The 14,289-nt window shown below is 43.4% G+C and overlaps 1 protein-coding gene across 12 annotated transcripts in view; it reads left to right on the top strand.

The window, feature by feature from the left end:
* The window catches only part of Dgki (diacylglycerol kinase, iota), a 461,894-nt gene that overhangs the window by 169,717 nt on the left and 277,888 nt on the right, over positions 1-14,289 (top strand). For all 12 annotated transcript variants that reach the window (XM_039108368.2, XM_039108367.2, XM_039108371.2 and 9 more), the window contains exon 3: positions 4,645-4,740. In XM_039108368.2, the coding sequence (XP_038964296.1) occupies positions 4,645-4,740 (96 nt within the window). The remainder of the gene's footprint in view (positions 1-4,644; positions 4,741-14,289) is intronic.

Genomic DNA, 14,289 nt, shown 5'->3' with positions numbered 1-14,289 from the left:
TGAGATCCTGCTTCAGAAAACCAAAATCAAACGAGAGCAGACCAATTAAGCCATATTTACAGCTCTAGCTAAGATACTTAAACTCCAACCTCTTTTGATTAGCCTATCTACCCCTAGGTATGTTTCATCCTCTCCCAGAGGCCACTTGTTCTGTTAACCTCTGAAATCAACCAAAAGTCTCTTTGTAATAGGCTCCAACCCTGTTTCGTACTGGATAACTTTGAAATTCTTTACTGCAGCAAACCTCAGCTTTCCCTTATCAAAGGTCTCCAAATAGAGCTCTGTTGGCTGCAGCAGGTAATCACAGAGCAGCAGGACATCTCAGGCTCTCGCCCCAACTACTGCTGATGTTGCATTTTGAAAAATAGACACTAGGAGTGGAGACAAAAAGTAGGGATACCAGTTGTGGTTGGACATTGAGATATTCTGAGCTGGAGCACATAGTAACAGTAGAAGCGGAGAATAGTAACAGGGCTTTGCATGCAGTTTGAAATTAAGTTTAAATGAGATTTGTTTGCTGTTATAGACAGACACTAGAGTTTTAGCCTAAATAGTGAGAATGGAAATGCCATTTACTGAAAATGCAGAGAGAAGACAGGTAAGAGTAGAGTAGTGGAGAAAACCCAGTTTAGATATTCTGGAGAGATGCTTTGGGCAGATGAGTGGAGCTCAAAGAAGAGAGTCATATCGTGTAAGTAATTTCGAAGTTAACAGTTACTCAATGAGTGCTGCAGTCAGGAGAACTCAGTGCAGTAATCTAAGAACTGAATGTGAAAGGAAAAGAATAAAGATCTGAGCATTGGGCTTCAGAACACTTCAGTGTTGAAAATTTGGGCATAGGAAGATCTAACAAAGCAGACTAGGAAGAAATAACCACAGAAGCATCAGAAAACCCGGCAGAGTAGAAGAAAGTGAAAAGTGCCTCAAGAATGGTGTGGTCTTCAGTGTCGAAGTTGCTGATGAACATGAAGACTGACCAATGGCCATTGGATTCAGCCATGTGCAGTCACTGGGAATCTTTGGAAAACAGTTTTGCAGAGGTCGAACACCTGGAACTGAGCTCAGGAAATCATAGTGATGCATAAAGGAAGTGACAGAATACAAGAGTGCTCTGTTGAGCTCTCCCTCTAGAGGGAGAAGCGTGGAAATGTGTCAAGAAAGCAAGTGTTGATGAACTTAGTTGTTTTCAGCTCCTATTTTTCTGTGTATCTGTGACTGTGATGCCAGTCAGTTCTGACTTTTACTTTTTATTTCTGGAGTTCCATATCATGAAGTTTTGTATATGACCAGTATCCATATCTGTACTTCTTGGTTTCATAACATCCTCTTGTGTTGTACTTCTTGTGACCATTTTGTTTTGTTTTGTCTTATTTTTCTACTGAGGAGTTTTAGATAAACCAAATCAGGTATATTTTCTTTTTTACCTTTCTTCCATTAGAACTATTTCTTTTGGAAATATTTCCCAAGCAATGAATGTTTTTACTCTGTCCTTTCTTTAGATGTCTGTGCCTTTTGCTCTTCTGCCCATCACCTCCGGGCTTTTCATGGCGAACTCCAGATCTACGTGTCTGTGCTTACTGCTTTGTGTCCTTCCTTACTACTGATGGAGATGCTTCCTGCCAGTTTCTCTCTTACTCTTATTTCTCTTGCTGCGGGTTGTACTAGACAGAGAAGAATGCAAGCATTTTGGCTCACAGACATGCTGTAGATTCTATTATCTAAAAAGCTCAAAGAGGTAGGGTGAAGTCGCTTGGGTCATAGACTCCAAAGCACATTAGAGCCATCTCGAGACCTTTGAGCAATTATTACATACAAATGTCACTGAGATTTACTTACACAGACTCTCTGAAACGACACCCACATATTTTAAAAATGTTATCAGGCCACTGAGTAGATAGTTCACAATGAGAACCAGTTCACTAGATGGTGGTAGGATACAGTAAAGCCCCCTGCTTTTTCCTTCCACAAGTCCATGTCTTTGAAATCAGGTTTCTATCCAAAATGAGTCTAACTAAAATATTAGTCTTGCTGTGGTGGCTCTGAGGCAAGACTGACCAGCGAGCCTCTAAAGGCTTATCAATGGCATACCATTTAGCAAAGGAGTCTGAGGCTGCTCTGTACAGGCCGCATAAGTCAGGTATGGGGTGCTGGCAATAGTCTGACTTCCAGGTCCTTACCTGACCGTCTAGGACATCAATATGGGCCCACCTTGCTTGTTACTGTCCAAGGTTCTTGACATTTGCTCCACTGTAACACTTTTATATTGGACTCCTCATAATAATCGCCAGATTTCCTCCGAAGCCCTTCCCTTTAGTGCTGCTGTTGCTATGTCATGTTTAGCTTTCGGCTTTTCTCGTCAGTTTGCCATGGCGAGATGTCATAGCATCCCAGTGACTGGTGCCAGCACTGAAAAACAAATGCTGAGTGAGACAACCGAAGGGGTTGCTTTCGTGTAACTGGGTAGAAGTTTAAAGTTGGATGATCACTCCCCTGTAGTGTTTTAAGCTTCTTTAGGACATCTTTAAAGAAGTGACCTATTCTCTGATGATGTCATCATACTGTAAAAACTTTTAAGATCCAACTCCATGTCTAGTCTTCCTCTCTTTGGATATTGTTACACAAGAAGAGGAGAGCTCTATTTCTCCCATGACTGTCTATGTACAAATCGAGCATTTTCACCGAAGGAGGGTATCACTGGGGAGAAGATACAAGGTCACCTTTGCTATAGTTGGTGACCATTATTCTCAACAGCTCTGTTTACTTTCTGGGAGACTTAGGTGCGTTTTCTAATGTGAGACAAGGTCTCACTGTGTAGCTCAGGCTGGCCTTGAACACTCGATCAGGACTTCTGTCTCAATGCTGTTACTATCACACATGTGCTCCAGTCTATGCCTAACTTAAGAGTGGTTTTTGAGGCACTTGGGGTTGAGTATGACCTGGCCTCATTTCAGGGTCTCCCTGAGCCTTTGACATTTATATACCTGATCTCTTTTCCCTCGAGGTTACATCTCACTCCTGCTGTTTTGAGGCTTACTTCCCTCAAAGGGGAAGCTCTTGAAGCATCTAGATCCTGAGACTATTTACCCTATAGGAAAAAATGGCATGTATTTGAATCCCAAGAAATGCATTCCTTGTAAAATAAATAAATAAGCAACATGACATTTGATTCTCATCTTCCTGCTCCCTGAATTGGTCTGCATTTCTGCTTCTCTCTTCCAAGTCTTGACTGCTGTGAGCTGTTGTGTGGATGTTTGTAGAGTAAGTTGTCCTAAGATAGACCTCTAATGTATTTGCTTATTCTGTGAAGCTCTTTACTGAAGTCACCCCGTTCTCTGCTCAGGTTATAATCACAAAATACTACAGACTGAGTGGCTTAAGCCACAGACATTGATTTCCCACCATTTTTAAGCCCAGAAGGTACAGGGAAAGGTGCTGGCACACTGGGTTCCTGGTGCAGGCCCTTTTCCTGTCCAGCAGGTAACTGTTTTCGTGCTGTGAACTCAGATGGCTTTTCCTTAGTGCATGCATGTGTAGAGAGGGAGCGCACTCTTGGGGTTCCTTCCGATGAGGACATCCATCCCACGGTGAAATCTACACCTTCATGACCTGTTTACTTCCCAAAGGCCTTGTCCTAATACCATTACACTGTGCTTTCGATTTTAGCATATGACACGGGTACAGCCCACCGTATCCTCCACCAAAAGATGACTGCCGGTTCTTGATTTCTGATACAGAATAAGATGAAACAACATTGCCTTTTCCCAGGAACCCGATAGGCTTACTGTCACGTTCCTTTATGGTTAGTCTAATACAGTGTTTTCCCCAACATCCTATCTTTTCTGCAGCTAAACAATATACAGTTAGTACACAAATTCATATTCTCTAAAGTGGCCTATCAGAAGAAAAGCCGTGGAATTCTATTTGCCATATTTGTAACCCAAATGACTGCCCGCCCTCCTCTCCACTGTACACTGCACATTTATGGATAAAACGGGCTCGGTGCTCACTGTGCTGTGCGTCTCGGCTGCTCTGAGCATTGTCAGAAGTGTGTATTTTTAGGAAGCAGGCAAATTACCCGGTTTGTAAAATTTAGAATTAATTGGGTGGAAGGCCTTACAGAATTAGCAATCTGTTTGGATTAGTAGAAATGTATTGTGCTTCGAGCTCCAGAGAGGCACGCTCATTATAAATGCATTGTCAGACTTACCTGGAGTATTTCAGTACCATCATGTTCTTTCTTAGCCAGTTCACTAAGTAGAGGGAAATTTTAATCTAACGTTGGTCTCCTGTGTCATCACATCATTGGGGTGGGGTCTGGATAAACAAGACCGCATGGAGCCACTCAGAGTTACTGTCTTTCCCCTCATTTGTTGAAGATGTTCCAAGGTGATGCATCCATGGATAAGACCTTTATAGAGTCCATAGTTATCTAGGTTACAAATCAAAGCTCCCAAACACCCCTTCCTGGAATTTCCATAGGGTCAACTCCATCAGTCTTTGAAGATCCTGGGAAGACTGTTTAAACTCCTCAGAATCACTAAGTGTCTTGCATTAAAAAAAACAAACAAACAAAAAAGTCCAGAGTTGAAGTTCCTCCCTTGATGCTGAAGAGAAAACTGAAGTGGGTGGGTCTTTTCCTTGCAGGAGAATGCTGTGAATGGGGAGCACCTATGGCTGGAGACCAACGTCTCGGGGGACCTCTGCTACTTGGGGGAGGAGAACTGCCAAGTCCGATTTGCAGTGAGTATGTCCCACGATGCCTACTTAGTCTTTCCAGGAAACAGCCCCTGTGTCTGTGAGCGATAGGGATGAGAGGAAGAGTGTGCCCAAATATCCCACTTGGAAAGGCTCCATCTTCACGACATAGAATCTGCCTCTTGTTTTTAAGGTTTACAGTTCAAGTTTCCATGGGTCCAGGCTGTCAACTTTAAAGACTTTAGGGTTTCAATGTGTAGGCTCCACATTAATGTATTTGATGCTTACCATCATAGTGGGTGTGGGAGGTGTTGCGTTTACTGGGAGTCAGAGAGGGGTGTATATGACTGGGGGGATGTCACTGATAGTGGTGTATAGAGTGGCAGGAGGCCTGTGTAGAGATGTAGGGACTGATCTCTCTGAAGGACAGTGGCCATGGAATGGGAGTATGCGTGGTGTCTTAGTTAGGGTCTTATTTCTGTGAACAGACACCATGGCCAATGTAAGTTTTATAAAGGACAACATTTAATTGGGGCTGACTTACAGGTTCAGAGGTTCAGTCCATTATCATCAAGGTGGGAGCATGGCAGCATCCAGGCAGGCATGGTACAGGAGGAGCTGAGTTCTACATCTTCACCTAAAGGAAGCCAGGAACAGACTGAGCATCCTTAGGCAGCTAGGAGGAGAGTCTCCAAGCCCACCCCCACAGTGACGCACTTCCTCCAACAAGGCCACGCCTTCTAATAGTCTCAATCCCTGCGCCAAACGTATGCAAGCCATGACAGGTGGTAAAGGTGGAAACAACCATGTGGGATGTGGATGAGGTTAGCCTCTTTCCACACAGAGATCTGGACAGTGCAATTTCAGAAATGATTTGATAAATCTACAGCTAAGTAAGTAGGAATGACTTTTACTTATTAAAACTCACTTTGTGCCCCTATCTAGGGTTTCAACTTCTCTTTGGGGGCTGGGCTTGGGAGCACATACCTATAATCACAACACTGAGGAGAAAGATGTAGGATGACAAATTTGAGAATAGCCTGGGTCACATAGTCTCCTTGTTTCCTATTTCTGTTACTGTGACAGAATGTGCTTTGAAGGGCAAAGATTCATTAAGTTTACAATTTTAAGGTATAGTCCACCATTGCCGAGAACTCATGGCAGGAACTCGAATATATTCGAACCTGTAATCAAGATCAGAGAGACCATGAACACATACATGCTTACTTGTACCTAGCCCCTTCTCTACATTTATATTGTTTAGGATAGGGGATGGTGATACCCATAGTGGGCTGGGATTCCCATCTCAACTAAGGAATAAAGACAATCTTCCACAAGCATGCCTATAGGTTAGCCTGATCTAGACAATCCCTTATTGATGTATTCTCTTCTCATTTTTTCTGGATTGTGCCAATGTAATAATTATAACTAAAAATTGCGTTATAGCAGTAAAGCTGATCCTGGTGGCAGGGGCCTAGGTGAGCTGGCCAGAGGGTGTGAGCATGAGAGAAGTGGCCCTGTCTCTTGTCTGCTGTGCAGTGGCTATATGGTGGCATCATCTAGGGGGAAATCCCTCCCACTCCCTTTTGCCCTCATCACTGGTAGTGGACAGGATAATTAGCCCTATGGGTCATTGAAACAGGAGAGTTGGTCCTGCCCCTCACCTGTTCCAGTACTCAGGGGTGTGGGCCTTGCACCTCACCTAGGCAGGAGGGTAGAGCTGGCTTTGGTTGTAGGAGTTTCTGTTGAGCTAAACCTGGGGGCATGAGGGTGTGAGAGTAGGAGAGCTGGCAGGCTGATCAGCTCAGATAACTCTTAGGTACAGAGTTTTGAATTGACCCACCCCAATATCAACTGCTCGAGTTCATGAAGGAGTTGGTTCTATAGATCCAAACCTATAGGATCTTCATGACACAAAGCAACAACAGGATATACAAGAGGAGTCCTAGTGAGGTTCCAGTATTGATAGAGTAGCAAAAGCCAGAGGCCTTGTACCAGACCAATGAGTCATTGCAATAAACATTTTCAAGCAAAGAAGTATGGACAAAAGGGTGTACTGTGGGACACACTGTGACACACTATAGCTTCCACAAGGAGATTTTTTTTTCCTTTGTTGCTAAGAGGTTGAAAGGGTGGCAGGCAACTACAAGGAGAGGGAATGTGAAATTCACAAGAACCAATAAATTTTTTAAATTGCATTGTAGTAAGACCCTACAAATGATCCCAAACGATTTAAAGGCACAAGATGTAGCTCAGTAGTAGAATACCTGCTTAGTGTGCATAAGGCCTTAGCTCTAATTCCCAGTGCTAAAAAAAAAAAGCAATCATGAAGACTGAAAAGTGACAGTAAATAAGTTACAGAGAGACTGAATGTTTAATGCTGAGAAAGTAGGCTTAATTTTTGGCTACGTTTAAAAACTTAATCTAAAAATAGATTAACAGGAAACTTAGAATAGAAAAAAGAAAACAAAGAAGATAACAAAGAAGATAAGACTTCCTTCCCATTTAAGGAAATGATGTCATTACTTACATTGTATGCTCTGAGGGTTTTTATCATTATGCATGAAAATGGTTTGAGCAAAATGTAAGTCACTGGGACAATAAACAAATGTGTTTCCGTTAACGAGGAAGAAACTGAACTTCTGTCTGAGCCTGTAGAGGAGTAAGGCACCTGAGGACTTCCTGGGGCCGCTAAGACAACCACGGCTCAAAATCAACACCTTTTCTCCTCATGATAGCAGCTTTGATCCCCCCACCCCACACACACACACATAATTGTCTAGAACAACGTTGTTGTTTTTGGTGAAAGGTCTTTGTTTAATAGATATAAGGAACAGCAAAAGGTCCTGGAATGGCCCAGATGAACAGCTTGTGGATTTGAAGTCAAGAAACTTGGCTTCGGATCTGTGTGTTTCCACCCACCCTGTGACATTGAGGATTCATGACCTTCATGCAGCGGCTACCTTCTAGACAGAAAAAAGAGAGTAGGATTAAATTGCTTTTAATTTTGTTTCTAATTTGGATCTGTAATTAATCGTTTGCATTTCTTCTAATCTTGTTGTGAATTCAATTGATTTAAATATCAGCATTTCAACTTTATGCATATGTAGCTTTAATTAAATTATAATTGCATGGGGTTTGATTAAATTAACCAAATCTGTGAGAAGCTCAGCTGTTTGGACTAAAATGCTATAAATAATGAATTAACATTAAGGTGTTAGATAATTGTGTAAACATTGGTTGTGGGATATCAGATAGCATGAAACGGAAGTAATGAAGCTGGCTTTGCCTGTGCATATGTGCTATATAGATCCTTCTGTCACCGGCTGGAGTGGCTCATTACCTAGTCCTGCCCCTCTCCAAATTGCTCCCCCTGGTCCTATTCTGGGCACTCATTTTGGGACAGCTGCTTGTTACTACTCTTGGCAAATAAATGAATTAATACAGGCACTTCATTTTCTCAGCATGCCACTAGGTAGGGCAGGCTGACCTTTGTATAGCCAGTGCTGATATCCTTCTGCCTCAACTGCCCTAGTGTCGCGGTTACAGGTATCCCATCACACCCAGCTCCATACTACGCATTTCTCCACTGAGCATTTCTACCCATCGTTGTTTGGCCACCATTACCTCTACCCCAGGACAAACACAGAGCGAATAGTGACGTCAGCACAAGGTCTGGGGTAGAGCTCTGAAAACTCTGTGTCCTAGAATCTTTCTCCTGTGAAGTGGAGAAGTGTTATGTGAGAATTGGATGCAAGGCCTAGACAGGGATTAAAATCAGAGACCGGTCAGGAACAGACCAGACGCAAAGGAATTCATTGCCAATCTATATTTGAGACATGTAAGCAACGCCACCAGATGAAAACAGCTCTGAGGAGGCAGTCAGCCCTCATGAGCCTCTTTAATTAGCGGAGGCTGTAAAATGAGGAGCTGTAGTGCTGGCTGGTCTAGTCTGAGATGGCCTGTCTCCTGATCACTTGGCAGGAGTGTGAATGAACAGCCATCACGTAACTGGCATTACGTGGCAAAGGCGTTCAGTAGCTTCTGCCTCTCCACCCACTTCATACAGCAATGCATTGGCCATCTTGAATGCCGAGTTTTAGGAGGGACATTGAAAAGAAATGCAAGATTCAGAGGAGAGCGACCAAGTTGGTTTACAGTGTGGAACTTTGTGATAAAGAAGAATTCAGTAGCACAATTACAACTGAGTATTAAAGAGAGGGAATGGGTAGAGGAAGACTGCCTATGATTTGAAGAGTTGCTTTGAAGGAAACTCCCAGCCATGATGAAGATTGAGCCCTACTCTCCATCTAGACCCAGGGACCCTAACAGTGGTCGTGGCCCTCCAGTGACCATAAGGTTCCCCCGAGGCACTTGTGAGCGATTTCACTTACAGTTTCCCTCCCTGCTCCAAGGGCTAACTCAGCTGTGCCTGGAGATGAACTTTTAAACAAGCGATTTTAAGAAGAACATTAAATGCTCTGATGCAGGTGGTTACACAGACCTCACTGGAAGCGGCCGTAGCACAGCATTGTCCAGCAACGTACTTCGGTGCCGGGAGAAGTGGACTCAAAAGGTGTATTTAGTTTGGTGTAGATGGCTATCTCTCAAGGATGCTGGAGAAAGGTGATGGGTGCCTATTTCCAGCAAGAATTCAGACAAGGAAGGTGCTACTTTTGCAACTTCTTTGAAGTGAGTGAAGTTTCCATGAGAAAGCATGCACATATAGACTGTGTATTAATTAGATTTACACTTCCTTCCATGTGCCACCTTTCAAGAACGAAGACTTGTGGATGTTCTTGTTGCCAGGTACCACCAGCTGGCTTATCACCAAGTACAGCAGGATGGGTTTTTTGCCCGGAGCACAGGGAGTGGAGTTGGGGGGGAACAGGCGGAAGGAAAAGATCTCCAGAGCAACCTTTCCATTTCACTCTCTTTTTGCCAAGCAAATGTCATGCCAAGTTACAAGGGAAACCCATGGGACTGGATGCAGACAGCAGCTGCCTCACAGACCTGGAAATAATACTCATTTTACACGAGTTGAGGGAAGAGAATATTTCAGATAGAAGAACATGAACAAAGTCAGATGTAGTGTGATATATCCTGTATGCCTGGCCCCTTTAAAGGATTCCCCAGTTGCTAGTCTACTGGCCCTTTAAGAATTCTTAGCTATTAAAACTGCTTGACCCTATGACCTTCAGTGTTGGTTGCCGCTTGGATTTCTGGGCACAGCATAGGATATACAACCAGCTGAGGCTGAGAAAGTGAATTGCTCAAGCAGAGTGAGAAGAGAGTGCAGTTGGTACAGAACTGAGAAGAGAGAAGACAGTTGTTGTAGAAGATATTGCTAGGAGACAGTTGAGCCAGGAGAAGCTGAGCTAAGGAGATAGGGTAGAACAGTTGTTCTCATTTGGAGCTGCTAGCATTGGGAAAACTGGGAAAAGGCACTGTTTAAGCAGACTGATGGAGAACTGAGGGAGGACCGGTTAGAAGAGACATTGAAGGGGCTGGGCTGGAAACTGGGAGGAAAGGCTGGGAAAGAAATTAGATTCAGGGATCTCTCTGTGTCTGTGTCTGTGTCTGTGTCTGTGTCTGTGTCTGTGTCTGTGTCTGTGTCTGTGTCTGTGTCTGTGTCTGTGTCTGTGTCTGTGTCTGTGTCTGTGTGTCTGTGTCTGTCTGTCTGTCTCTCTCTCTCATCTAGTATTAGGAAGTGAAACTGCAGGGATTAAGGGTGGGAAAAAGAACCTACAAATTAGCAAAGACCAGCTACACTCAGAGGCAGGAGTGAGCTCTTCAGAGCAAGGCAACAGTCAAGGTGTGTGAGCACCAAAGGAGTCTGTTGTCAGGAGGAATGGGAAGGACAGAAAGGACAGATGGGCTTGGGTATGTCTCCATGATTGTCAACCCAAACAGGGAACATGCTATAAAGGTCAGTGATCTCACAGAGCATGACTGCACACTGTGTTGTCTAAACCACAGCAAACTTAAAGGTGAATATAGCTGTTAACATTAGTGGTCTGTAGCCCAGAGGGTGAATGAGAGCTGTATCAAGGATACTGGGATGTCACCCTCATCTACATGGACACTGGAACTTCTATTTAAAACCAAAGCTAGGACTGTGGATGTAGGTCAGTTTGTGTGATGTTTGCCTGGTGTGCACAAAGCTCTCATCCGATCCTCAGCATAGCAGAGCTTAAATCCAGGCATGGCGGTGCACGTACATAATCTCAGCACTTCATACACGGGGACAGGAGAATCAGAAATTCAAGACTGGCCTTGATGGTATAGTTAGTGTAAGGGCCAGTCTGGGCTATCTGTGACCCCATCTCAGTAAATAAATGAAACTCGGGATGTACTAGAAGGGCAGAGCCTCCTGATGCTGTGTAGATCGATGATTCTAGCTGATGCTGGAGCATATGGAATGTAAGCTGGTGACTGCATCCCACTGAGTACTGTCATAGCGGAGTTCGCTCCAGAGCTTCAGTACTGAATAACCTGATGTGAAAACCTTTAATTTTTTTTTGGGGGGGGGGAATTCTGGTTGTAATATTTAACTGTTTAAATTTAACTAATATTTATACCAATAAAGACACGAGAGGCTTAAACTGAGGTAAAAAAGTCTGCTAGCTCAGCAAGGTAATTTTATTTTCTTAACTGTATACAAAATATCTATTTATAAGTCTGATTCTACAGCTAAACTGCTAACTCTTTAGAAATCTCTGTGTAATTCTACTGAGCTACTCTAGCTTTCTCTCGAGCTCCTCCGAACCCAACTCTCTTTCCTAGAATACTGTTTTACCTGTGTTCTGCCAGCTGCTTCTCTGTTGTTCCTGTAAGCCCAAAGAGAAAATCTCATCTCTTACCTGGAGCTCCTTCCATAAGGTTCTTCAAACCAAGAGAGGGTGAGGTGGGGAGCGAGAGTGCACTATCAAAGGTCCAATTGCTGTAAAAGAAGTCTCTAAACTCCTCTCCTATGATTAAACCACCAAAGAGCACACATGGAGGGACCCATGGCTCCAGCCACATAGGTAGTAGAGGATGGCCTTGTTGGGCATCAAATGAGCGGAGAGGCCCTTGGTCCTGTGAAGGCTTGATGTCCCAGTGTAGGGGAATGCCAGGGCGGGGAGGCAGGAGGGAGTGGGTAGGTGGGTGAGGAACACCCTCATAGAAGCAGGGGGAGGAGAATGGAATAGGGGGTTTCCAGAGGGGAAACTGTGAAAGGGGATAACATTTGAAATGTAAATAAAGAAAATATCCAATTTAAAAAGAAAAAGAAAAAAGCTCCTCCCCTACACCCTTGACAGGCTGAACTATTTTACCCTGGTGGAGGTGGGAGTCTCTAAGACAAGTCATTAGGGACCTAACCATTTCAATTTATTGTGGAGAAGCTCACGGCCATTCAGCTGACTTCTCAGATCATAGAGCAAAGACCACAAGCCTTCTCCCAAGCGACTTGCCTTAAAATAGGCAGAAATTTTCCACTCTTAGGCACTCTTATCTGTGGAGGCTTTTACAGGCACACCCAAACAACGTCTCTACAGGGCACACTTAAGTTGCATCTGACATCTTCTTAAGTTTTTATATTTTGCTAACAATTAGTTTTTCTATATACAATAATCAAATATCCTGTAACATCTGGTGACAACATCCAGTACTATAGAACATCTGTGCCAGCGTTTTCATGGGATTAAATTTAGTCCCACGTAGTCAAGATTTCCCAAGTCAGTAGTCCTCCCTTCCTGTCTTTCTTGATTTCTTCTTTTCTTCATGGCGTAAGGAAGAAAAAGGGCTGGAAATACAAGGAAACTAGAGTAGAAGCCTCTCTGTTTCCCAGTGTGATTGTTGGAAGAAAAACTAAGTAAAATTCTACTCTAGTTTGGTGATATTAAACATTTTTATTTACATTAATTAATCTTGGGGAGGATGTGCAGCATAGCATGCTTGTCATGAGGACAAACAGAAACTTGGGAATCAGTCTTCTCGTAACTTCCACCACGTGGTTTTTGTATCAAACAGGTTTGTTAGCCTATGTGTCGATCAGCCGCCTTGCCATAACACGTGAAGTTTATTTTCATACACCTTTCTGCATTCGTTTATTCTCTTGTGTTATGTGGTCTGAGAACCCAGCACCAGGGAACTTCAGAAATGCTGAGAATGTAAGTTAGACAGCTGTAACTACTTGATGACTTCATTGTTCAGTGAGGACTGTAATAAAAGTATTCTATCCTTGTGCTGATGGGAAAAGATACTCAGCCCCGTGCCTGTCCCCGGAAGATTTTATCCAGAGAGCACACCAGTGCACATCTGATCATATATTTGAAAGAGACTTGGACATAGCCATCTGTAGGCTTAAACACCAGCCTTGATCATGAGGGGCTGGGCATGCACCTATAGGCAGTGTGCGTGGGGAGGAAATGGCCTCCAGACAGACTGACTTAGGTTCGTGAACTGATGGAACTTTGAACATTATTTCACTATCTTTTGTTTCTGTGATTGTCTTTGTATATCTTAAGTATTATCTATCGAGTTTCATGTTAGGGCTTCTCAATTGTGAGTGCGTGTTGCAATTTGAAATCCCCCACAGTCTCGTGTACTTGACTACTTAGTCTCCCGCGGTGGCACTATTTGGGGAGGTATTGGTGGAGTAGCTTTGCTGGAGGAAGTGCAGCACTTGGGGCAGGCTCTGAGAGCTTATAGCCTCGCTGTACCTCCAGTTCACTCTCTGCTTCTGTGCGTAGGGTTGCAGTGTGGTCTTGACATCTTTCTGCCATTGCTTTTCTTACTGTTACGGCTCTTTAACCACCTGGAGGCAGAAGCCATAATCAGCTCTACCTTAAGTTGCCTTTGGCTGTGCTACCTTATTATAGCCACAGAAATGTAACTAATACAGAAGCTGATACCAGGAGAAATAGGGTTGTTGCTGTCAAGAACTTGACCCTGTCTTTGTTTGTTTGTTTTTGAGGAATGTGGAGGAATTTGGAACTTTGGACTCAAAATATTCTAAGCCGAGCTTAATATTTTGTTCTAGTAGAAGCCTGGAATGTAAGTCCTGGAGACCTGGCTCAGAGGTTTCAGAGGGAAACAAGGATTTTATGAGTAACTTGACTGAAGGCTGTTCACATAATCCATTAGGAAAGAACCTACTTGTCTTCTGCTCAAGTCCTAAGAACTTGCATGAGGTTAAAAGAGAAGCAATGAGCCAGTTTCTTTGGTGGAAGAAATTTTAGCAGAGCATCAGATTCATGGTATCATCTATTAGTCTTATGTGGTCAACAATGAAAAAAGCAGCAAGTGCATCAGAAATAAATATAAGATGTGGGGATCTTAGAGGAATAGACATTAGTGTGGCAACAAGGTCATGTGCTAAAGAAAAAGTTCTGTTGAGGAGATTAACACCATTAAAGGAAAGCCTCCTACTCTGCATTAAAATAAGACTGTGCTCCCACAGAAAGACTCCACTGGTCTGATCTTCCAATGTGTCAAAGGAAAAGGCCTAAGAAGTTTCCCATTTCTAGAAAGCAACAGCATTCATCTAAATACAACCCTTAAGGTATTAGCAAGGGTCCTACCCAATTTTACAGCTGAACTTGGTGC

This window comes from Rattus norvegicus, chromosome 4 (assembly GCF_036323735.1).
Source record: "Rattus norvegicus strain BN/NHsdMcwi chromosome 4, GRCr8, whole genome shotgun sequence".
Lineage (NCBI taxonomy): Eukaryota > Metazoa > Chordata > Mammalia > Rodentia > Muridae > Rattus > Rattus norvegicus.
This window is presented reverse-complemented; position numbering and strand designations above follow the sequence as displayed.